We start from the raw sequence: 23489 nt of genomic DNA, 5'->3' as shown, positions 1-23489 counted from the left end.
TCTTTTTCTTTGTGTCTGTCTGTCTTTCTCTGTCTCTCTGTCTCTGTCTTTCTCCTTTTGGGCATTGTGGTTTATAATACATTTACTGAAAGGTTATCAGGTTACCCTTTACCTACTTTTAACACTCAGTTCCTCTCCAAAGTGATCATTTCTAGCTTTTATTGTCATACTGGTCCCTTCTCAATCAAAGGCATAGCTCTTAAAAAAAGCTAATTAGGGAGCTAAAAGATATAGTACAGTGGTTAAGGCATTGGCCTTGCACAGGCTGACCAGGGTTCAACCCCCAGCACCCCATAATGCAGAGCAAGGAGTAAACCCTAAGCAATGGGCGTGAACCCAAACCATCGTCGTCGTTGTCGTCATCATCATCATCATCATCATGACAACAATAATAAAGCTTACTAGGTTTGGAATGATAGTATAGAGGGTAGGGCTTGCCTTGAACACAGCCAACTTGGGTTCAATCCTGAGCACTCCTTTATGGTCTCCCAAGCCTTGGTGGAGTGATGTCTGAGCACAGTCCGATATGTCCCCCACTCAATAAAATAAAAAAGCTTATAAACTCCAAGTATCTAGAAAACATCTATGGTAGGTGCTCAATCATCAACATCATCATCATCATCATCATCATCATCATCATCATCATCATCCCATTGATCGTCAATTTTCTCGACATCAGTAATGTCTCCATTCGTCCTAGCCCTGAGATTTTAGAAGCCTCTCTTTACTCGTCCTTCCCAATGGTGCCGCATTGGAGGCTGGTTCAGGGTCAAGGGAATGAGACCCATCATTGTTACTGGTTTTGGCATATGAATACACCACGGGGAGCTTGCCAGGCTCTCCCATGTGGGCAGAAAACTCTCGGTAGCTTGCCAGGTTCTCCTTGTCTTCCGGGAGCTTGGTTTTATAGTCTCTGGATGTTGGCCATTGGTGGGATTGCACGGCGCTGGGGGCAGTTTCTGGGTGTGACCGTCTAGCTACTGGAAAATGGGGGATCTGGGTGGAAGAGGCCCAGTCCTGATCCCAGCAGGCTTGGAGATCTCAGCCCCGGGTCCTGTATACCTGGGTTTCTCTGCCGGTTCCTTCATGCGTGAGGCTGTGGAGAGGGGCCTTGAGCATGACTGTGGCTGGGTTCCAGAGGTCTTCGGCTTAGTGGGGGGCTCTGCTTGGGGCAGGGAGGGAAGCTCAACCCACCACCTCTGAGGGGCCCCGGTGAAGATAGCCAGGTGCAGGGGCAAGAGACTCTTCTCCTACAGCCCCTACCTCTGAAAACTGTTTTGAACTATAGTACCAAAGATAACATAGAAAAGGAACAAAACACTGTTTCACCATCTCTTACATTTAATAAAAGAAATTGCACTAGCAGTCAGTGCTAAAATCAGGACTAGAACCCAAGCAGGAGATGTCTACCTAGCCAGCGTTCCCCCCACTCCTCTGTCACTCAGGAAATTTCTGCTTTCTAATATCTAAAATTAATGACTTTCAAAATATTTGATTTTAAAAGAATACAGGGGCTGGAGTGATAGCACACTGGGTAGGGCGTTTGCCTTGCACGTGGCCAACCCGGGTTCGATTCCTCCGTCCCTCTTGGAGAGCTCGACAAGCTACTGAGAGTATCCCGCCCACATGGCAGAGCCTGGCAAGCTACCCCTGGCGTGTTTGATATGCCAAAAACAGTAACAAGTCTCACAATGGACACGTTACTGAGCGGGCTCATGGATTTGCCTGCTCAAGCAAATCGATGAGCAACGGGATGACAGTGACAGTGACAAAGGTAAAAGTATCAAAGTAAAGGTCAAAGTATCCTTTAAGGTGCTCAATAAACATGTTAAAGGCATGAAAGAGCACTTTTGTAAAAATAGAGCAAAACTACAGCACAGTTAACAACACGACTCCTGTCTTCATGGCGCTTATATTCCAGTTGATTTGGAGCCCGTGACTTCCCGCCTACTTAACTCCCCGAGATGTGGGAGAGGGTAGGGGCAAAGAGCCGGGATCTCGCAGCAGGAGGAAAAGCAAATGGGGGAAATATTCATTTGATAATTAGGGTCTGCAGGGCGTTTCTTTTCGGTTTAGTTCAGAGCAGTGATTTAATTACTACCAAGTTATCTAACTCGTGTTTATTTTGTCTTTGCAGTCGAGACGCCCCACTTGTAGGGAGATCTGCACTTGGAGGGTGGCGAGCGCGGCGGGCTGGAGCGTCTCCGCGGCGGGGGGCCGGGGCGCGGCCCCGCGTGCCCCGCGAAGCGCTTTCCCGCGTGGAGATTTCGCGGGCCGACTTGCGGCTCTTCAATCTGTGGGGCGGGCTTGGGCGATAAGGTGGGCAGCACCGGATAGAATCCGGAAGCAGAGAATCTCGAGCGTGCCGCCGAGAGCGGCGGGGGCGCGCAAGGGGCGAGTGCGGAAACCGGCGTCGGGACGCGGCCGCGCGCGAGGCCCTCGCGGGCGCACCCACGTCCCGGGCTCCCCGCCTCGGCGGGGGACCCGATGGCCGTACGGGCTGCGCGTGCGCGCGGGCCGCCCGGGCGCGGAGCGGGATGGGGGCGTGACCGCGAGGGTCACGTGGTCCCGGCAGCCCCGCCCCGCGGCAGCCCCGCCCCTTTCCCGGCGGGACGCTCGGAGCCGCCCCGAAGTGCGCAGGGCGGCCGGGGGTGAGTGTCCGCGAGGGGCGCGCGTCGCGCAGTTCGGGGTGGGCGCGGCTGGGGGGCGCGGGCGCGGGCCGGCCCGGTGCGTCGTGGGGGCTGCGGGGACAAAATGGCGGCGGGGTACGCCCTTTCACCCCCCCGCCCCCCTCACCTGGGCGTGCGGGCGGAGATCGAAGCTGGGGGAGGGGAGGCGCGGCCGCCCCGTAGGGCCGGGGGTGTCCTTAGGGGACCCCTGGGGCGGGCCGGGCCGGCTTTGGGCCTGTCCCGGGGCTCAGCCGGGGGGTGGGGCACGGTGGCACCCCGCGCGCCCCGCCGCTGGAGGGCTGGGCTGGGCTGGGGGGCGGCCTTGGCTGCACGTGTCCAGGCTTCTGGAATGTCCAGTCTGCAAAGGGCTTTCAGACGAGCCTCGGCCGCCGCCACCCTCTTTTGACAGGTGCTGGCCACCATCGTGTCTCCTGTCCAGCGGGGCTTACCGCGCGTGCCCTGCGCGGTGATAAGGTGTTGGGAGGCCCCGGGAAGCCGGTGGGAATGGGTGCTCTGGCTGGCCAGCGTGCAGGGGCGGAGGCTGGGCAGCGGTGGGGTGGACACCAGGCTTGGCCGCCTGCCGGGAGGCCCGGCACCAGCCTCTGCCACTCATTCATTCTCGCCTTTCGGCCTCCTGGGAGGGACAGAGCAGAAAGAAAACTGGTCCTGGGTCTACTCTGCTGTTGTCAGGAGCCCTGTCCAGTCCCTAGTGGACCAGTGGACAGTGTCCTCATACTGTGTGTGCCAAGTCACTTTCCGTTCAGTAGGTGCCATCCTGCCAGATAGTGATTCCTTACACTTACTGTGATTGGGGACCTAACTGATTTCACCAACATGAAGTTATTTCATCTGCCCCAACAGTCCGAGGGAGAAGGATGGGGTTGGTGCTCCGGCCACGTTAGGAATTGGGAATGTGAAGTGCAGTGAAGGTTTACTTGGTGATCCTGGTCACTCACCTTTGAGTGGTTGGTCCAGAGTCGAGCTTTCACACTGACCACACCCCGGCCCATGTTCATGCTGGTACTCTTAGCCTTGTGTTTTCTCCTGGGAACTGTGACTTAGCTTCTCAGTGTGGGGTGTAGAGTGATATGTGCTCCATAGAGCTGACCTGAATAATACCCACTAAAGAAATTGCTATTTTCTGTTTTGTTTTGTTTTGGGGTCACACCCGGTGGTGCTCAGGGCTTACTCCTGGGGAACCACAGGCAGTGAGGGACATCAAAGCTGCCTCCACTGTTGAGGCAAGCGCCTTACCTGCCAGAATAGTTCTGGAGTTGCTGTTTTTACAGGAGGGTCTATTTACAGGAACTGAAAAGTTGTCTCTGTGGGAGGAGGTGTGATCAGACTGCTGGGAACAATCCTAGTTTGTCTCCGAGCTCTGCCTGTCCTTTCAGAGATTGCTTCGTTTTGCTAAGCCTGGATTTCTTTGACCATAAAGTAGAAGTGGGAGGCGGGCAGAGAGAGCACAGCAGTGGTGGAGCTTGCTTCGCATGTGGCCAACTCCACTGGATTCCTGGCACCAGGTATGGTCCCCTGAGCACCACCAGGAGTGACCCCTGAGCACCACTGGGTGTGACCCTCCAAAACCAAAACAATAGGGAAAAAAAGAGATCTTTGCTCTCTCATAAATGTCCATCCAAGTGTTTGTGGGTGTGGTGCCTAGAGCATTTAGCACTGTTCCTGTCCTGTAATAAGCGCTCAATCAATGTTTCATTTCTTTCTTCCTACTCCCTTGAGCCGTATTTCTTTTGTTTGTTTGTTTTGGGGCCACACCCAGTGGTGCTTGGGTTTATTCCTGTTTCTCAGCTCAGTGATCACTCTTGGCTGGGTTTGAGAACCATCTGGGGTGCCAGGAATCAACCCCAGTCTGTGGTGGACAAAGCAACGCCCTGCCCACTCTTTGTCCCCCTTCTGCTCTCGTGCCTCCCCCCTCCCCCCGCTTTTGTTTTTGTTGAGCTGTTTTTATTCTCTATAAGCCATTCAACCTGGTGTATTATGAATGGGAACATAATCAATGTTATTATACCAATGCAGTTATAAATAACTTTGGGACCAGGGCCCAAAGATAGAGTACTTTTAAAAAAAATTTAATTTATTTTTTATTAAACCATTTTTACTGAGGTATGGGGATTTACAATATTTTCTGTCATACTTTTCATTATTCCAACACTGCAAGCACCACCAGACAGCCTGCTTTCCTCCACTGGTGTCACAAGGATGCAACCCAGCTTCCCTTACCCCCGTGTCACTTCAGTTTTATAGAAAAAATATTCATTTTTTCTATGACTTTGACCATTTATTGTTCCCTTACTGTGTTTCATCTTTATCCCAACATACGGGAGATCTGTCCCCTCCCCTTTTTAAATTATTATTGTGGAAGTACTGATACCAACACATAGAGATAAATAAAGATTACCTGGAATTCCACAACACTGTAAATCAGTGATAAATTGGCAATTTTTAAACACATTAATTTACCACAGCGGGTAGGGCATTTGCCTTGCAAGCAGCTGACCTGGGTTTGATTCCTTCCCCTCTTGGAGAGCCCAGCAAGCTACTGAGAGTATTCTGCCTGCACGGCAGAGCCTGGCAAGCTATCCATGGCGTATTCTATATGCCAAAACAGTAGCAACAAGTCTTACAACGAAGAGGTTACTGGTGCCTGCTCGAGCAAATCGATGTGCAACAGGATGACAGTGATACAGTGATACAGTGACTTAAAAGAAAATAAAGTCCTTTTTAATTTTCATCCCTTCCTCCTCCTTCACTTTGCTTCATCGTTGTTGACGTGCTGACTGAGGGCCTGGCTGTGGTGCTCACAGACTATTCCTTGTATCTTGCTAGTGTCACGTTGTAGGTTGCGGAGGTACTCACTGAAGTTTGTGCTCTCTTCCTTGCAGTGCTTTCCCCCAACCCCCCGGGATCACACACTTTTCACTGAGGCCTGTGGGTTGTGGCTGTAATACTCCCTGCAGTGTCTGCACACGTGCTTGCTAGAGCTTGTTCTTCCTGGCTGTGCTCCTGCCTGTTTATTGGTTGTGTTCACCTGGACTCATGCCCCCCCCCCCCCATGCAGCTAACACAGGCGTGGGTGCTGGCTGGGAAGACCAACGGCAGAGTTGCTAAGGCTGCTCGCTGCATGTGGGGCACCAGACATTTGAACTTGTCACCACATGCTCAAAAGGCAGCCACGGCACTATCCCGAAGGGCCTAAAGGACAGAGTTATTTATTTATTTCTTAATATGGAATGCTTGACGGCTTTGCCTGTCACTCTTGTAGGGGCCATGATAATTTCTTCTCTGTTGTTCCAATTTTCTAGTATATGTGTTGCTGAAGTGAGCACTGGATATGGTACTTTAAATATTAGGTGTTAAGGTTTAAAGCCTGATGTTTAGGGGGGTGGAGAGATAGTACAGTGGGGAAGGCACTTGCCTTGCTCCCAGGTGACCCTGTTTCTATCCCCAGCATCACAGATGGTTCTCAGAGCATCACCAGGAGTGATCCATGAACACCTCTGGGTATGATTAAAAAAATAATAATAATAAATTTTTCCACAGACGTCTTCATAGCTATCTAAGAATCACCGAAAGGTTGACTTTATAGTGATTTTATTAATATATTTATTTAAACCCTTGGGCTGGAGTGTTAGCACAACGGCTAGGGAATTCGTCTTGCATGCGGCTGACCCGGGTTTGATTCCTCCACCCCTCTCGGAGAGCCCAGCAAGCTACCGAGAGTATCTCACCCCCACGGCAGAGCCTGGCAAGCTCCCAGTGGTGTATTTGATATACCAAAAACAGTAACAACAAGTATCACAATGGAGAAGTTACTGGTGCCTCCTGGAGCAAATCTACAGTGATACAGTGATTTAAAACCTTTACGGGAATATTTTATTTTGTTATTTTTTTGGGCCATACCTGGTGGTGCTCAGGGTTTATTTCTGGCTCTGTGATCAGGGATCACTCCTGGCGAGGCCTGAGGGGCCAACTAGGGTGCTAGGGATTGAACTCGGGTCAGCTGTGGTTAAGGCAAGCACCCTACCTGCTATCTGTCTCTCTGGACCCTACAGGAATGTTTTAAAGATAAATAAGATGAAGGGACTTGAGGTCTTGTTTCACCTTTATACATCACCTAACTTACTTTTAAAGAAGCAAAAAATTCTTCACCAGGGAATCATGTGAACATTCAGTAGGCTTGATGGCTATGTCTTGTAGAAAACTAAGGCATTTCTTGCTGCTGGTGCAATCTGATATCCATTGTGAAATTGGAATTTCTGAAATTGTAGAAATGCAAACTATAAATGGTCACTGTCACTGTTACTGTCATTGTCATCCTGTTGTTCATCATTTGCTCGAGCAGGCACCAGTAACGTCTCCATTGTGAGACTTGTTACTGTTTTTGGCATATTGAATACACCACGGGTAGCTTGCCAGGCTCTGCCGTGCAGGCTGGATACTCTCGGTAGCTTGCCGGGCTCTCCGAGAAGGACGGAGGAATCGAACCCCGATCGGCCGTGTGCAAAGCAAACACCGTATCCACTGTGCCATCACTCCAGTAAATTAAAATATCATTAGTAAATATAGTTCTAGGTGTTTGGCTGAGATAGAAATATTTTCACAAGATTTTCGGATAGTCTGGCTTTAGTGGTAGGTTTTATAGAATGCAAACTGAAAAGGTCTGTAGTTTATTGGTAAAACTTCACAGTTATTAGAAGGAAATGAAACATTTTCTCTGTGACATCAAACACTTAATAGCTTGTGAAATCTTGCTAATGTAATTGCTGCTTATTTGGGGTACCTCCCTAGGAGCAGTCAGATCTGGGGGCCCCTCCTGGTGCTCAGGACTACGCCCAGTGGTGTTTTGGGGGACAAGGGGTACTGAGATGGAACCTGGAGCCCCCAATGTTAAAGGTTCAAACTTCAGTCCATTGACCTTTCTCCTTGGCCATAATTACTACTTCTTAATATGTGTTTTTTTGTTTCATTTTGGGGTTGTTTTTAAGCACTCAGGGGCTTGTTCCTGGCTCTGCACTCAGGGATCACTCCTGGCGGTGCTCGGGGGACTATATGGGATGCCAGAGGTTGAACTGTGATCGTCCACATGCAAGGCTTAATACTCCGTGCTATCTCTCTGACCCAGCAATAAATTTTTATAATGTTAAGCTTATCATGTGTGGTTTTTGAAAAATATAAGTTAAAATACATTGCAGTGTCTCAGTTGATTTCAGGGATTCCCTCTGCATTGGTAGTCCTGGAGGAACCCTGTTCCTGATTGGGGGGTGAGGGAGGAATCTCAAACATCATGTTTAATTTGGAGAGATTCCAATTCCATGTTAGACCTACTTTTTATGTAGTGTTTGGAGAGTGAGGCAGTTCAGGTATTTTCCGAGTCATGCCAGGTTCATGAGAGAAAATAAATGCCTCATGGTTGATGTATTCATGGCAATGGAGAGGAGAACAATTGGAATTGGAATCTCTCTCTCTCAGGTTTGGGAGGTGACATCCATTGGTGCTCAGGGCTGACTCTGGGCTCTGCACTGAGGGGATCACTCCTGATGAACTTAGGGGACCATATGGATGCCGGGGATCAAACCCGGGTCGCAGGTCGGCTGCGTGCAAGGGAAGTGCCCTCAGAATGATTGAAATTGAAAACTTATTAAACAACTTGGAATTTTGGAATTATAGTATCAGTATTGCTCTTTTGTTGTTGTTGTTGCTTTTTGGGTCACACCTGGTGATGCACAGGGGTTACTTCTGGCTCTGTACTCAGGAATTATTCCCGGCAGTGCTCAGGGCACCATATGGGATGCTGGGAATTGAACCTGGGCTGTCTGCCTTTAAGGCAAACGCCCTACCCTAGGAGCTATCGCTCCAGCCCCCTAGTATTGCTCTTCAAGATACTTATTCTACCCTATTCGGCAGCTTTTCATTGAGCAAAAAACTGTGGCAGGTCACTGCTAGTGTTTGATTGCGTAAAGAACCAGCTCTGTCAGCTTCCAGACTCAGAACGGCAAACAGGTTCTTTTCAGTTTCAGAAAAAAATGGACAGACAGGTGATAGGTTCTGTGAACACTGGAGGGTAACTGTGACCATGGGCTTCTGCTGTCCTACTTGCAAACGAACGCTTCCTAGATGACCTGCCGTGGGGCTAGCGAGGCCTGCCTATGTGTCTTAGGGAAACGCTGCCGGCAGGCTTCTCCCAATTCGGGGCCTGAATACTGTCTGTGCTTCAGAACCTGAGTGTCCACGCACGGTAAGGGAGGCAGACGCTCGAGTTAGTCTCACGCGCCCACCTCTAGGACTCGGGCGTGTGCAGCACGAATGTAAGACCGCAGGGTAAGACATATATAGGGCCCGAGTGATAGTACAGCGGGGAGGGCATTTGCCTTCCATGTGGCCAACTTGGGTTCGATCCCCAGCATCCCATATGGTCTCCTGAGCACCACCAGAATAGAGCCCTTAGTACAGATTAAGTCCAGATTAAGTCCTGAGCATTGCAGGGTGTGGCCAAAATCACACACCATTCAGTTTATTACAGCACTTTGTTGAGCTTAATCCCTGGCCTAGCCAGTCTTAGAGTTTCTTTGTTTTTTCAATTGTCTGTTTTTGCTTTCTTTATTTTTTCATTTTGTTTTTGGGCTGTCAAGAACAGAATGGCAGTCTTGCCTCTTGTTTAGGGCAGAGGTGCAGGCTGCAAGCTAAAGCCTTTTATGATCTGGCAGGGAACTCCAAATCCTTTCAGCTTTATCAATAAGAATATGCTTTTGGTAGATCTGGGAGCAATAAGACATCCTAAAGGACCCGCCAGCTTTTCTTCCTTTTTTTAAAAATCAGTTTTTATTAAAAACACTGTGATCTTCAAAGTTGTTCATTATAGTTGTTTCAAGTATTTAGTGTTCCAAAACCACCAGTGTGACCTTTCCTCCACCAATATCCCCAGTTTCCCTCCCAATCTCAACCTGCACCCTTAGGCACATGACAAACTTATATTACTTATTCCAACGACTTTAAGAAATGGCAAACAGAATGATCAGAAAGTAAATCAGTATGAGATAATTTGTGATTACCATATGATTGACCTATGTAAATAAGGAAATTAAAACCACTTAATGCAATATAATAAAAAGCCTATTCTCATTTACATATATTCGTTTTCAACTCTGGAATTGAATGTATATTACATTAAATTTTGTTTTATACATAGATCTTGTTATGGTAATAATCATGTCTTACCTATCATTAATAAAACTTTTAAAACATTTCTGTGTTAATATATTTTGGAGTTTACATGGAATAGGTAAGGCCTACATATGTAAATTTTTCCCTTACACTTTATGTAATGCTGTGGCTTGCAAAGTTGTTCATGATGATTTGTTACCAGCATTCGATATTCCAGCACCAATCCCACCACCATCACAACCTTCCCTCCACTATTGTCTCCAATTTTTTTCAACGGCCCCATAAGCTTGCCCTCATAGCAGCCCTCAATAATTTTTTATATTGCTTTTTATCAATAATTTGCTAAAATAATCAAAAATTGTTTTCTTAGAAGAAAATTAGTGTAAATTGTTATATCTCACCTTCGAGACATTAAATCCTACATAAGAGATTACTGAAATATTGTTATAGGTTAAGCTTTTTGTATTTGTGTTTTGTTAGTTGAGATTGGTTACTTTCTATGTTACATCTCATCCAACATGTGTACTACTGCTAGTTTATCCATGCTGTAGAGTTCACGGCCATGTGCTCTAGAAAGTCCCGAATTTTTAACAGGGTGATGCAGCTGGAGTTAAATTTTTAGTAGCTAGGTGGTAACTTTGGGGTGTGTGTGTGTGTGTGTGTGTGTGTGTGTGTGTGTGTGTGTGTGTGTGTGTGTGTGCGTGCGCGTGCGCAGTGGAGTCCAGCGGTGAGGGGGGGTGCAGTAGGCATGAAGTCACTTTTGGAATGTGGAAGCAGGTGGCTGCTGGAGCCCTGTTTGGGTGGGCCACCAGCCACTTTTCACAGATTCTTTCCTGAGCTTGCTGTGCCCGTGAAATGAAGTGCTGTTGGGAGAAGAATGTACCACTCCAGGGTTTGCTTCCTGTTGATAGTGCATCCTCTTGTTAGTGATCCTCATCTCAATATCAAAGTGGTGCCTTTTTTCCAGATCCTACTTTTGTTTGTTTTTAGGTACCACTATTTTGATGCAACCCATTGGTTGGCATTGTAGTCAGCTACTACCAAAGTTTTTAAAAAATTTTATCAAGAGCCCAGCAGTTTCTTAAGTCAAGGAAACCTTTTAAAGCTTCCTCCCTGCTGAGGACCTTTGCCAGGTTGTTGCTTCAACCAAGGAAGCCCCCAAAACTCAGGTGTGCTTTTGGAAGGTGCTAACGATGCCTGCCCAGAATCTTCCTTGGGCTTTCGTGGTGACACCAAGGAATGTGTGAACGTCACCTAAGAAAAAAATCTGGAGGTTCTTTGTCTGCAAAGGGTTTGCTGTGGAGAGGAGATTGTAGGCATCAACAGGACAGGGCTCGGAGATGCAAGCGCCGTGATCCTTGGGTGTGGAAGTGGGTGCTGTGGAAAAGCTCCTTGACAGATGGTTGTTGCTGGAGCTGGCACCGGAACACCGTAGACAAAGAGGAGGAAGAGAAAAGGAAAGAAGCAGGAGAAGCAAAAGAAGAGCCTTCAGGGAAATTGGCAAGAAAGAATTGAGCAGGAAGCTCTTTCAGACATCAGTAAATGTCCTCAAAGAGTTTGAAACTGTGGACTCCAGCCAGGGAACATTGATTAAGTAGGTTTGTTTATGGCGTTGTACCTGCTTACAAGCAGATTTCTGTTATTTAAATAGAAACCAAGCAGATCAGCATGGAGGAACCTCTGCAGAGTGGCGCCTTCCCAAAAGGAACCTCAGGGTCTTGGGGACTCATTTTGGGAGGCGGCACCAATTCTGGAGAAGCTCTGGGCCCTTGAGCTCCTTTCAGGGGGCATAGTTGGGGTATTGCTGCACTATTGGGGGTGCCATTCATGAACTGCACCTTGGAGACCTAGGCTGATGTGTGTTTGTGGCTCAGTTTTAAACAATTTTTAAAAAGTTGGAGCTGGAGAGATAATACAGCAAGTAGGGCATCTGCCTTGCACGTAACTGACCTGGGTTTGATTTCCTGAATGGTCGTCTGAGCACTGCTAGGAGTGACCCCTGTGCACCACCAGTTATAACCCAAAAGCAAAAACAAAAAGAAGATTTAGAATTGAAAAAAAAATCAAAAATAGAGCAAGGCTTATAGAAAAAGAATATATAAAAATATTTCTATAGGGTTTTAGAAGCTATTTTAATCTGGCACAAAAAACTCAAAAGTGAAAGAAAAAAATTAAGTTTATAAACTAAGGGTTATAGTGAGGGAAGATTATTTAATACAGGGCATTTCCTGATATATTTCTAGTATTATAGTTGGACTGTGTTTGGTGTAGTCAGTTCTCAGACCTGCGCATTCACTCACCAATCGGGTCCTGACGCAGAGGTATCTGCATTCCCTTTTTAGTGTTTACCATTGCTCTTTGTTTTTTTCCTGCAGTTGGACTGTGTCTTTTCTATGTCTAGATACCTCTTGAGGTGCAATCCTGTGGTGTTACAGTTGCCTACAGTTCTCGGTACAGTATCATGCTGGAGAAATTTGTATCCGGGAGCAAACAGGGTAGCACTGTCTAGCTGAGGTGTGTCTGTGTCCAAATTCAGCCCACACAGCCTTCCACACACTGGCTGATAAAATTGCTTAATGAGTTGTGAAGCAACAGGAGGCTGGAGTTCTATTTTAGGAAAATATAAATAGTGGTATAGATGGTAGCTGGGGAAAAAAAATCATGAAAGAAGTCTCTGAATGATTGCAGTTTTGAAAATTCTGGGTTAGGAGTTAGTATTGACTCCCCCCCACCCCTGTTATATTGCAAGCTTTCTCATTACCATCCATCTGGAAGCCTCATCCATGGGCTGATGAGAATATAAAAATGGTACAGCTGGTTTTGTGAATAGCCTGGCAGTTCTCTCATAGTTGAACCAAAGAATTGCCATGTGATATAGCAGTTCCATTCCCAAGCACATACCCAAGACAAATCATTCATTTTTCTCTCTCTCTCTTTCTCTCTCTCCCCCCCTCCTTTTGGCTCTTACGGTTTGTAATACAGATAATGAAAGGTTATCAGGTATATTCCTGTACCTTCTTTCAACACTCAGTTCTTGTCCAAAGTGATCATATTTTTATATCCCACAAATGTATGCAGTCATTCTATACTTGTCCCTCTCCTTTTGACTCATTTCACTCAGCATGATACTCTCCATGTTCATCCATTTGTAAGAAAAATTCATGACTTCATTCTTTCTGATGGCTATGTAGTATTGTATAGATGTATCATAGTTTCTTTATCCAGTCATCTATTCTCAGGCACTCGGATTGTTTCCAGATTCTGGCTATTGTGAACTGTGCTGCAATAAACACAGAACTGCAGATGGTGTTTCTGCTGTGTGTTTTTGGGTACCCAGGGTGTTATTACATTAATGTTACATTAAATTTTGTTTTATGCTTGGATCTTATTATGGTAATAATCAAGTCCTACCTATCATTAATAAAACTTTGAAAGCAATTATGTGTTAATATATTTTGGAGTTTACGTGAAATAGGTAAGGAAGTGGTATTGCTGGGTCAAGTGGTAGCTCAATTTCTAGTTTTTTGAGGAATGCTCATGTTGCAAACACAGGCTGTTTGCAAACAAAAAGGCTGGACCAGTCGGCATTCCCTCCAACAATGGAGAGTTCCTTTCTCCCCACATCTGCGCCAGCACTGGTTGCTCTTGTTCTTTTGGGTGTATGCCTGTCTCACACAGCGTGTTCTTCGTGGCACTGTCTGGCATTGCTTCTTGGTTGTGGTTCTTCTTGGTGTTTGTCTCTGGCTGCCCATTTCTGTGGTGGCACATGTGGGATCCTGTATTCTCTCCCGAGCTTGTGCTTCCTGGCCTTAGTGCCCGCACCTCTCACTGGGCCTGCATCCTTTCATCGTGCTTGCTCACACCTGGTGGCAGTGTGGCTGGAAATCACTTTTAGCATCAGAGCTGGTGGGCACAAATGACAGAACTCTGGGGGCTTGCTTGGGGTGCATCTTGCGTGGTGTCTCAGCTTCTGATTTCATGCACCCGGGGCAGACAGCCTGCCTCTCATCCACCCCCCAGCCCTCCCAGCCATTCTGGGAAGCAGTTTGCTTGTCCCTTTGCGTTCTGTGTAGTACCCCACCCCTCACTGCACTCCCCCCACCCCGTGCTGTTCCTGTAGCCACATCAGGACCGTGCCCATGTTTGGCTGTGCTGTTTGAGCTTTGCCTTATGGTGTTGGCCGGGGGCTGTGCTTCACCTTGCAAGGATCGCACACTCCTTTCGTCCATGCTCGCCCTCGTGCTCGAAGTGGGGGACACTCTTTGCAGCTGTGCTCAGGCAGGTCCTGGTTGCAGTGTCTGCCAGGGGTGGCACTCTTTGCTTGTGGCTCCCTTGTCAGGGCTTGCATTTCCTGGCCGTAGTGCTCACGCCTCTGTGCAACCGTGGTGCTCACTGGGCCCTCATCCTTCTGTTGTGCTTGCCCACACCTGGTGGTGGTGTGGCTGAAAATCACTTCTAGCATCAGAGCTGGCGGGCACAAACAACAGGACTCTCGGGGCTGTGTTTGCCGCATGTAGTGGCACTGGGGATTGAACTTGCAATCGTATGCTTGTGTGACGTGCACCCAAAGCCACTGTTATGCCCTGCCCCCATAGCTTGAATTTCTTTGAGTAATGGTCTAGCCTTATTATTTATTTATTTATTTATTTATTTATTTTGGGGTGTGGGTTTGGGCCACATTTGTCAGTACTTTAGGGGATACTTCTGGCTCTGACCCTATGAATCACTTTGATTCTGTGTTCAGGGAACCTGTAGTAGCTGGGATTGAATGGGGGTCAGCCACATACAAGGCAGGTGTCTCCCCTGCTGTACTCTCTCTCCAGTCCCAGTTGGTCTGTGTTGAATTGGCTCCCAGAAAAGTAGGATTTGTTCTATGTAAAGCTTATGTAATTGATAAGATAATCTGACAAAATTTCTGTTAGTAACTAAAATAATTTTTTAGGCCACACCTAGCTGTGCTTAGGGTTTACTCATGGCACAGTGCTCAGGGATCACTCCTGACAGGCCCTGAGGACCATATAGGGTGCTGGGGATTAAACCTGGGTCAGCAACTTACAAGACAAGTACCCTACCCTCTGTACTATCACTCCAGGCACAATTTATGAAATTTATTAATGGGGACTTATGGTCTATTAAAACTAATTTGCCATAATTTTAGTAAAAAGATTTAAAGATAAAATAGAGGATCAGAGAGACAGGACAGGGATTAAGGTGCTTGTCTTTCATGTTGGTTCTGGTTACCTCCCTAGCATCTTGTGGCACCCTGAGCACTGCCAAAGACCAGTTCTGAGCACAGGAATAGCCCCAGAGCACTGCCGGGTGTGGTCCTGTCCCTTCCCCGCAATAATATAGAATGGAGAAGGAAATATCAAGAGTGCATATCACAATAGAGATAAACAGTGCTTCATGAAACAAGTTTCAGTTAAACATGTATGGATGAACTGAGTCAGGAAATAATTTGTGTACTTATAGGTTCATAAATTGTATCTCAGAAAATAGCTTAAAGCTCTGGGTTAGGATGCTTTCAACTAGTCAAGTGATTAATACTATTTCTCTTCCATTTTACTTGTTTTCTGGAGACCGTTGGAGTGTTTGAATATCTAGAATGGTGTATTTAAAACATGCTGTATCACATACAAGCAGGCACTGTAAAGGAGTGATTTTATTATATGTTATTTTTATGTAGAGAGAAGGTTGAAGGGATGGTATTCCTGTCCCTTTATGTATAAATATTATTTTTGATAATATGATAACTAGTAATGTATTTGTTTTTATTGCAGGAGTCATAGCCTATGGGTTTATGTGGTATTTGAGCTTCTTGGCACAGAAGGGGGATAAAGGATGATGGTAAGTAGATTACCCTTAAAAAACTCACAGTACATTTTTTGGTTTTTATTTTCCTCCTTCTTTTCTTTCTTCCTTTCATCTACCTTTTTAAAAAACTTATCTTTTAGATGTAATATTGCTACATACAAGACACTCAGTCGCCTTGCTTTTTAAATTTTTTTTTAAGTAGGAGTACTGCTATTTATTCAGCCATTGATTAAGCTGATTGAGTTGGGCATAAGCTCCACTTTAAACATTTTTTTAAAATTGGATATCTGTGAGATAGACCATTATAAAGTTGCTCATAGTTAGATTTCAATCATACAATGATCCAGCACCCATCCCTCCACCAGTGTACATTTCCCACCACTAATGTCCCCTATTTCCCTCCCACCATCCCACAACACCCTACCCCCTGCCCCCAGCCTCCTTCTATGGGAGGTAATTTCCTTCTTGCTCTCTCTTTCCTTTTCCTTTTGTGCATTATGGTTTGCAATACAGGTGCTAAAAGGTCATGGTGTTTGTTCAGGGCATTTGATATTTTTATCAGGACAATAAGGCTGGAGTAGCTTGTCAATTGTGTGGCAGCTTTGGGGTGTGGATGTGACTGCTGAGGCTTCTGGAAGTACAGAGAGGTGGGGGGAGGTAGCCCATCCCGACCATGAGAAAGCCTGGAGATTTCAGTCACAAAACCTACATACCTGAATTTTCAGCAGATTGTATCTTAGTGAGGTCCGTCCTGAGACAGTGGAGTCAGGCGGGGGGGCGGGGGGGTTGTTGGCAGTGATTTTGGATTGTGGAAGCAAGCGGCTGCCAGGGTGGGGGTGGGCACAGGCCAACCTGCCCCCCTCAGATTTACCCTGGTCTGTTCAGCCACGCGCAGGTCTGAGATTAACTGTGGCTTTTGATCTCTTGCGTGATGTATATTTATTTATGGGTCTTTGAAATAAGACGAATAAATGAGCCTGTATAGCTGAGCTGGAGGTGGTTTGTGGGTGTGACTCCCACAAACCTAACTTTTGGCTGTTTAATTTCTTAGTAAACTTGGTCCCAAGTTGTTGGGGGTCCGGCCAAAGGCACAGTGGCAGTTTTAGGGTATCAGGAAGCCTGAAGTCTGCTTATGCACTTGCCCTGCAGGTACCAGTTGACCTGCTGGTGACACCATACCTCCGGGCCTTGCTTCTGAAACTCTGTCTCGTGACTCCATATTGGGCTGAATAACTGAATGTGAGGGCCTTAAAAAGACTTTTCTGAGTTGTGTAATGACCAAAAATCAATTTAAGTCAAATGTGTAATGAATCGATGTGTTTGGGTCAGTGCTTACCTGTGTTGCATTTCTTTGGCAAAAAGTGGTGGTGAGTGGAGAAAAAAATTTAAGAGTCCTATGTCTGGGTCACCTCTGTTGTAAAGGACAGTGATAAATCGAAGAGTTGTGAATGTAATATTCATTATCATAGTCCAGGCCAGGCTTGCTTGGCCAAGACGGGAATAGAGACGGAAGCCAGCTTCTTTTTTTAAAAAAAAATTTCTCCTGAAATAACATTTTATTTAACTAATAAGCCAGCTTCTTTATGTCTTATCAATTAAGGCATGCCAACTTGGCCGTTTCTAATTCCCAGGGGCTGGCCAGCTTTGAAAGCAGCACATTTTCCTTGTGGCAGGCAGAACCGGAAGCCAAGCTCGGGCGGTTTGTGAGTCTGGGATGGAACCAGAATATGGCACAAGCCCCCAGAGAGCCTGGGCACACTGGACTTTCTCAGCAAGATTTTTCAGGCAGTTCTTAGGATTTTCTACAAGGCTTCTCAGACAACCAGGGAATATAGTTATATGGGGAATCTAATCTGCCTATTCAGTTCTTGGGCAGAGGCCACTTCATTTGGGGTGACCGTTAAAAAGGAAGATGATTTTATAGTGATTGCTCAGCTCAGAGGCTGTGATTTGACCTCTAGGCCTCTCACCCCCTTTTTACTGAATGCCTGGTATGTGTATGTGTGTGTGTGTGTGTGTGTGTGTGTGTGTGTGTGTGTAGGGGGAGGATTAGAATTCAGTTTATAAATGAATTCTCTTTTAATTCCTATTTGTTCATTTAGTTATTGAGTATCTTTAGGTTTGATAATGATAGGATTTTTTTGAGGGAGGTGCACACCTGGTGGTGATCAGGGATCACTCCTGTCATACTTAAGGGACCAGACGTGACTCCGTGGCTTGAATTTGGGGCAGTTACATGCGAGACAAGCCCCTTCCCCTGTGTGTCATCTCTCTGGCCAGATAGGAGGAATCCTTTCAAGGGAATGGTGCAGCTTTGTGCAGTGGTGGTGTCGTAGCCAATGAGGTTTATTCTAGGCATGATTATTGATAATTGAAAATCACTGTATCACTGTCATCCCGTTCATCATCGATTTGCTCAAGTGGGCGCCAGTAACGTCTCCATTTATCCTAGCCCTAAGATTTTAGCAGCCTCTCTTTACTCGTTATTCCTATCAGTGCTGCACTGGAGGCTCTTTTAGGGTGAGGGGAATGAGACCCATCATTGTTACTGTATTTGGCATATCGAGTATGCCTCGGAGAGCTTGCCAAGCTCTGCCATGTGGGCAGGATGCTCTCTGTACCTTGTCAGGCTCTCTGAGAGGGAGAACTAGGCTATCAGAGGTTGTGAGCTGCAAATGCAGCTGCGTGCTTCCAGGAGCATTGTTTTACAGTCTCTGGATGTTGGCTGTTGATGGGATTACACGGTGAGGTGTGGAGGGGTGTTGGGCAGTGGCAGTTTGTGGGTGTGGCTGCCAAGCTACTGGAAAATGGGTGTGGGGGGGGTCTGAGTGGAGGAGGCCCAGTCCTGATCCGAGCAGGCTTGGAGATCTCAGCCCCGGTCCGATCTCAGCCTCATCTCAACACCTGGGTTCCTCTCCCGGTTCCTTTATGCCTGAGGCTCGTCTGAACGTGTGAGAGGGGCCTTGAGAGCATGGCTGTGGCTGGGTTCTGGAGGTCTTTGACTGCCAGGGCTCTGCTCCGGGCGGGGAGGGAAACTCAACCTGCCCTGCTCTGAGGGGCCCCGGTGAAGACAGTCAGGCGCGGGGGCAAGAGTCTCTGATAATTGAAAATAAGTAAGTAAATAAAAGTGGTTCAGGCAGGAGCTCTGTGCTTTTTCTGTTCCCTCCCCTTCCCTCCCTTTCCTCACCTCCCTTCTCCTCCCCTCTTCCGCTTCCTTCTCCTCTCCACTGCCCTCCCTTCCTCTCTTTCCACTTCCCTCCTTTCTCCTCCCCTCCCCTCTTCCCCTTCCTTCTTCACTTCCCTGCCTTCCCTTCCCTCTTCCTTCCCTCCGCTTCCCTTTGTGTCATTGCAAAAGGGACTCCAGATTGTGTCTGAGCTTGCCATGCTTGTACAGTTTAGTTGTGGTCCTTGCCGGGGATCCCACACTTTGGTTGCAGTACTTGCACTCAGGCGTGCTGTGGATTGCACACCTTTTTTTTTTTGTGGTACCGGGGATCAGAAATGGCAGTGCTGCCAGGATTGCATTTAGCGCGTGAGGATCATCAGGCTCCTAGTCTCATGCTTGCCATGCCGTCATGAGCTCCCCCTGAGCTCCCCTGCACCCTTACTGGTCTTTTGTGGAAAATTCCTGCTATTGCACCTTTAAGCTCGCTGCACTCATTAGCGATGGAGCGATAGCGCAGCGGGTAGGGCGTTTGCCTTGCACACGGCTGACCCGGGTTCGATTCCTCCGCCCCTCTCAGACAGCCCGGCAAGCTACCGAGAGTATCTTGTGATAGCGCAGTGGGTAGGGTGTTCGCCTTGCACTCAGCTGACCTGGGTTTGACTCCTCCATCCCTCTCGGATAGCCAGGCAAGCTACCGAGAGTATCTCGCCCACACCGCAGAGCCTGGCAAGCTCCCCGTGGTGTATTCGATATGCCAAAAACAGTAACAAGTCTCACAATGGAGACATTACTGGTGCCCGCTCGAGCAAATTGATGAGCAACGGGATGACAGTGATACAGTGATATTTGCAGCTTCTATAATTCTTTGGTTAGCCCCTCTGTTTGCTCTGTCATTTTTATGTTTTGGGGAGATTGGGTTTTGGAGCAAAACCTAGAGATGCTCAGAGTTTACTCCTGGTTCTATACTCAGGAATTACTTCTGACCATGCTCGGGGGACCATGTGGGATAATGTGGGTTGAATTCGGGTCCACTGTGTGCAAGGCAAGTGTCCTACTTGCTGTAGTATCACTCTGGCCCCAAACTGCAATTTTTGTTTGAACTTTATACTTTGTTGGAGTTTCCCTGGCCCTTTTACACTGAATTTAAGCAAATGTTAGTTTTGTTGTTTCTCTTCAGCTTTTCTAGTATTTATTGGAATTTTAGTGTATTTCTGATGTGCACAAAATAAAAGTATGTAAGGCTTTCACGTGAATTTAAGGCAGTGGTTCTTCCCTAAGATTTTTTGAAAGTGAAAAGCCATTTAAAGAGAGAAGACATTTTATTTCTGGGCCTACCAGTATTGTGGATGGAATTTTAAGAATCCGTAGAAGCTTTATAGAGATATAAACATAAAAATTTAGCAAATGATGCTTGAAACTACTTCAAGATTATGAGCAAATTTGTTAAATGTGACATTGTTTAGCCATTTTTTTTAAAATCTGGGAGAGAGGTAAGTCAACCATCTTCAGGTCCAGGACCAAGTCTCAAGACATGAGTTCTTTTTTTCCCCCCAAATTTTATTAAAGCACTACAAATTACAAATTATTCATAGTGAGGTTTTTGACATACAATCTTCCATCTGCAGTCCCACCACCAGGGTCAGCTTCTTTCTACCAGTGTTCCCAGGTTCCCTCTCCTCACCCCCCTCCACTAAAAATTATTCTATTTTAGCCCCCCGCCCCTGTGCTGTATTCCTGCGTCACCTGGGGCAGTGTGGTCCCCTGTTCTCCGTAGGTTTTGTCATCTGAGGCCAGCCTATGGCTTCTTGGTGATCCTCCCTGCATTGCCAGCCCTAACAGATGAATATAAAATTTCACCCAAGGCTTATGGTTGTGCATTTGCTTTTTCATGGAAACAGTATTTGAACAAACCTCTGTAAGATCTCTTCAGGTTGCTAGGTGGCACATGGTGACTTTGGGTGTAAATAGGTTGGGTTGAAGTCTTCTAGAAGGAAACAACTAGCTGGAGGCAGTTTTTGATAGAGATGTCTGTAAGGCTGGGAAGTGTCATTCATTAACTCCTCCCACAACCCTGATGCTGGGCCAAAGAGAGGAAGAGGATGGATGAGTCACTTGCTTTGCATGTGGGAGGCTAGGTGCAGTCCGCCTTCTCTGTGTGATCCTCTGAGCAGTGAGCTGGAGAAGCCCCTGAGTACTCTTGGACCCTCAAGCCAACCAGCCATCTACCAGCCAGGGGCTGGAGCGATAGTACAGCAGGCAGGGCAGTGACCTTGCACGCAGCCACTGGGTTTGATCCTCGGCATCCCCTATGATCCCCTGAGCACTGCCAGGAGCAATTCCTGAGTGCAGAGCCAGGAGTAGACCCTGAGTGTCCCTGGGTATGGCCCCCAAACCAACCAACCAACCAGCCAGACAAACAAAAACTCTAAAGCGTAGATTGAAATGTTTAAGATTTTTAAAAAATTCTTCTTTTCATTTTTATTTAAACACCATGGCTTATACAGAATTGTTCATAATGTAGTTGTTAGGGGCTTTTAAGGTTCCCAGTCCCACCACCTGAATGACCTTCCCTCCCCCATTGTCCCCATTTTCCAAATCACCCCCAAGCCTGCCTCCGTCACATAGTGATTTGTATTGCTTGTTACAGCCAAGTGGCCAAAAGAATTATCAACAATATTTCAGTTAAAGAAAATTTGTTTTATCTACACCGCAGGGATAAGTCGTTGAGGATTTACTCGATTGAAATGTTTAGAACATCACACTTGGAAATTACTGATTCTTTTATAATTGGATTATTTAAAAGTGATTAGAATTTGATTTCTCACTGAAAAGATCTCATTTAACTTTTATTATTCTGGATTGAAGCATGCTTTCACTCAAGCCTTGAAGTTAGATGAATGTGAGAATTTGTGTCATTGAAGTTGTAGCCCAAGGATAAAAACAAAGCAAGGAGTTGGTTGCTATTTTTTGGGAATGTGTGTGTCAGTGTACAAAGTACAAAATGTTTTCTTTTGTCTATTTTATTTCTTGGAAACTCATTACTTTTTGAGGACTTGAGTTGAAAATATAATGTGTGCAATAGTGAGTTTTATGATCTCAACATGTCTCTCAAGATTTTCTGTGGTTGTTTCTTAGAATTACCTAAAGAGAAGCTAAAAAATGTAGGTCGCATATTTGAACTTATTCATCTGGCCCAAAAGAAATTGTGATATTCCTTTGTCAAAGCACTGAATGATAGATGCTAACACAATTTATGTTGAGCAGGCAATCATTGAGAATCTAAGCAGAAGAAGGGGATTTACTGGTGTTATGTTGGTTGAAAAGTATGGGCATAGAAGCACTGTAGCACTGTCCTCCCATTGTTCATCAATTTGCTCGAGCTGGCACGAGTAACGTTTCCATTGTGAGACTTGTTGTTACTGTTTTTGGCATATCCAATACGCCACGGGGAGCTTGCCAGGCTCTGCTGTGCGGGCAGGATACTCTCGGTAGCTTACCAGGCTCTCCCAAAGGGATGGAAGAATTGAACCTGGGTTGGCCGAGTGCAAGGCAAACACCCTACCTGCTGTGCTATAGTTCCAGTCCAGGGCAGGAAAGTAGAAGATGATGCAGGAATTTTGCACGGCATGGAGCTGGTTCAGTGTCATATAAATGGATGAATTTCAGTGACTCTTATGACTCATTATTAGATCCCCCTGGATATCCAGGGTGATGTCAGAGCAATGAAGTAAGTAATAAAATAATTACTTAGTGTAATTATTTAATTAAGGTCAGTTACCTACCCTTTGCACTGCAGAGCCTGGCAAGCTCCCTGTGGCGTATTCAATATGCCAAATACAGTAACAATAACAGGTCTCATTCCCCTAACCCTGAAAGAGCCTCCAGTATGGTACCATTTGGAAGGATGAGTAAGGAGAGGCTGCTAAAATCTCAGGGCTGGGAAGAATGGAGACGTTATTGGCACCTGCTTGAGCAAATCGATGAACAACGAGATGACAGTGATACAGTGATTTGGTACTTAGGGGTTCCGGGGCCTGCTTCTGAAGGTACTCAGACAGCTGGACTGGCTGTTCAGTGTTAGGGCCCAGGAATGCAGCGCTGCTGGGGTCCTGCAGTGCCGGGGACCACCAGGGTCACACCCCAGCAGTGCTGATGCTGGGACCTGCTTGGGCTACTTGCATGGGTGATGCTCACCAAGCCTCTGTGGTGTTTGCATCAAATATGGGCAGGACACACGCTGCTACTGTTTCCGAACCATGCAGGTATTTATTTTACTTTTTTTTTTGGGTCACACCTGGCTCTGCACAGGGGTTACTCCTGGCTCTGCACTCAGGAATCACTCTTGGCGGTGCTCAGGGGACCATATGGGATGCTGGGAATCGAACCCGGGCTGGCCGTGTGCAAGGCAAATGCCCTACCCGCTGTGCTATTGCTCCAGCCCCTTATTTTAAAGATATATCACATTCACTTCTGGAGAGGAAACTTTGGGTTAGCCTTGGAGCACAAGGTTAGAGTCAAGAGAACAGTCTTGAATTTCTAACTGTTCTGGCTGGGCAGGTCTGTTCCATCATATGCATTGGAGCTCAGTTCCTGTCAGGGGTGGATTTAGCGCCTGTGGTAATGTCTCTTTCTGGACATAGCAAAGTTTTTCTTTTTATCTA

At 46.6% G+C, this 23489-nt stretch overlaps 1 protein-coding gene and 1 pseudogene across 1 annotated transcript in view; both read left to right on the top strand.

Annotated features, from left to right (window-relative positions):
* The first annotated feature begins 2565 nt into the window (after nucleotides 1-2565).
* The window catches only part of SCAPER (S-phase cyclin A associated protein in the ER), a 363121-nt gene continuing 342197 nt past the window's right edge, over nucleotides 2566-23489 (top strand). The window contains exons 1-2 of the mRNA XM_055130600.1: nucleotides 2566-2651; nucleotides 15629-15695. Coding sequence (XP_054986575.1) covers nucleotides 15690-15695 — 6 coding nt within the window. The 5' untranslated portion in view covers nucleotides 2566-2651; nucleotides 15629-15689. The remainder of the gene's footprint in view (nucleotides 2652-15628; nucleotides 15696-23489) is intronic.
* LOC129403773 (U4 spliceosomal RNA) lies at nucleotides 17973-18088 on the top strand (annotated as a pseudogene).

This window comes from Sorex araneus, chromosome 3 (genome assembly GCF_027595985.1).
Source record: "Sorex araneus isolate mSorAra2 chromosome 3, mSorAra2.pri, whole genome shotgun sequence".
Taxonomy (NCBI): Eukaryota; Metazoa; Chordata; class Mammalia; order Eulipotyphla; family Soricidae; genus Sorex; species Sorex araneus.
This window is presented reverse-complemented; position numbering and strand designations above follow the sequence as displayed.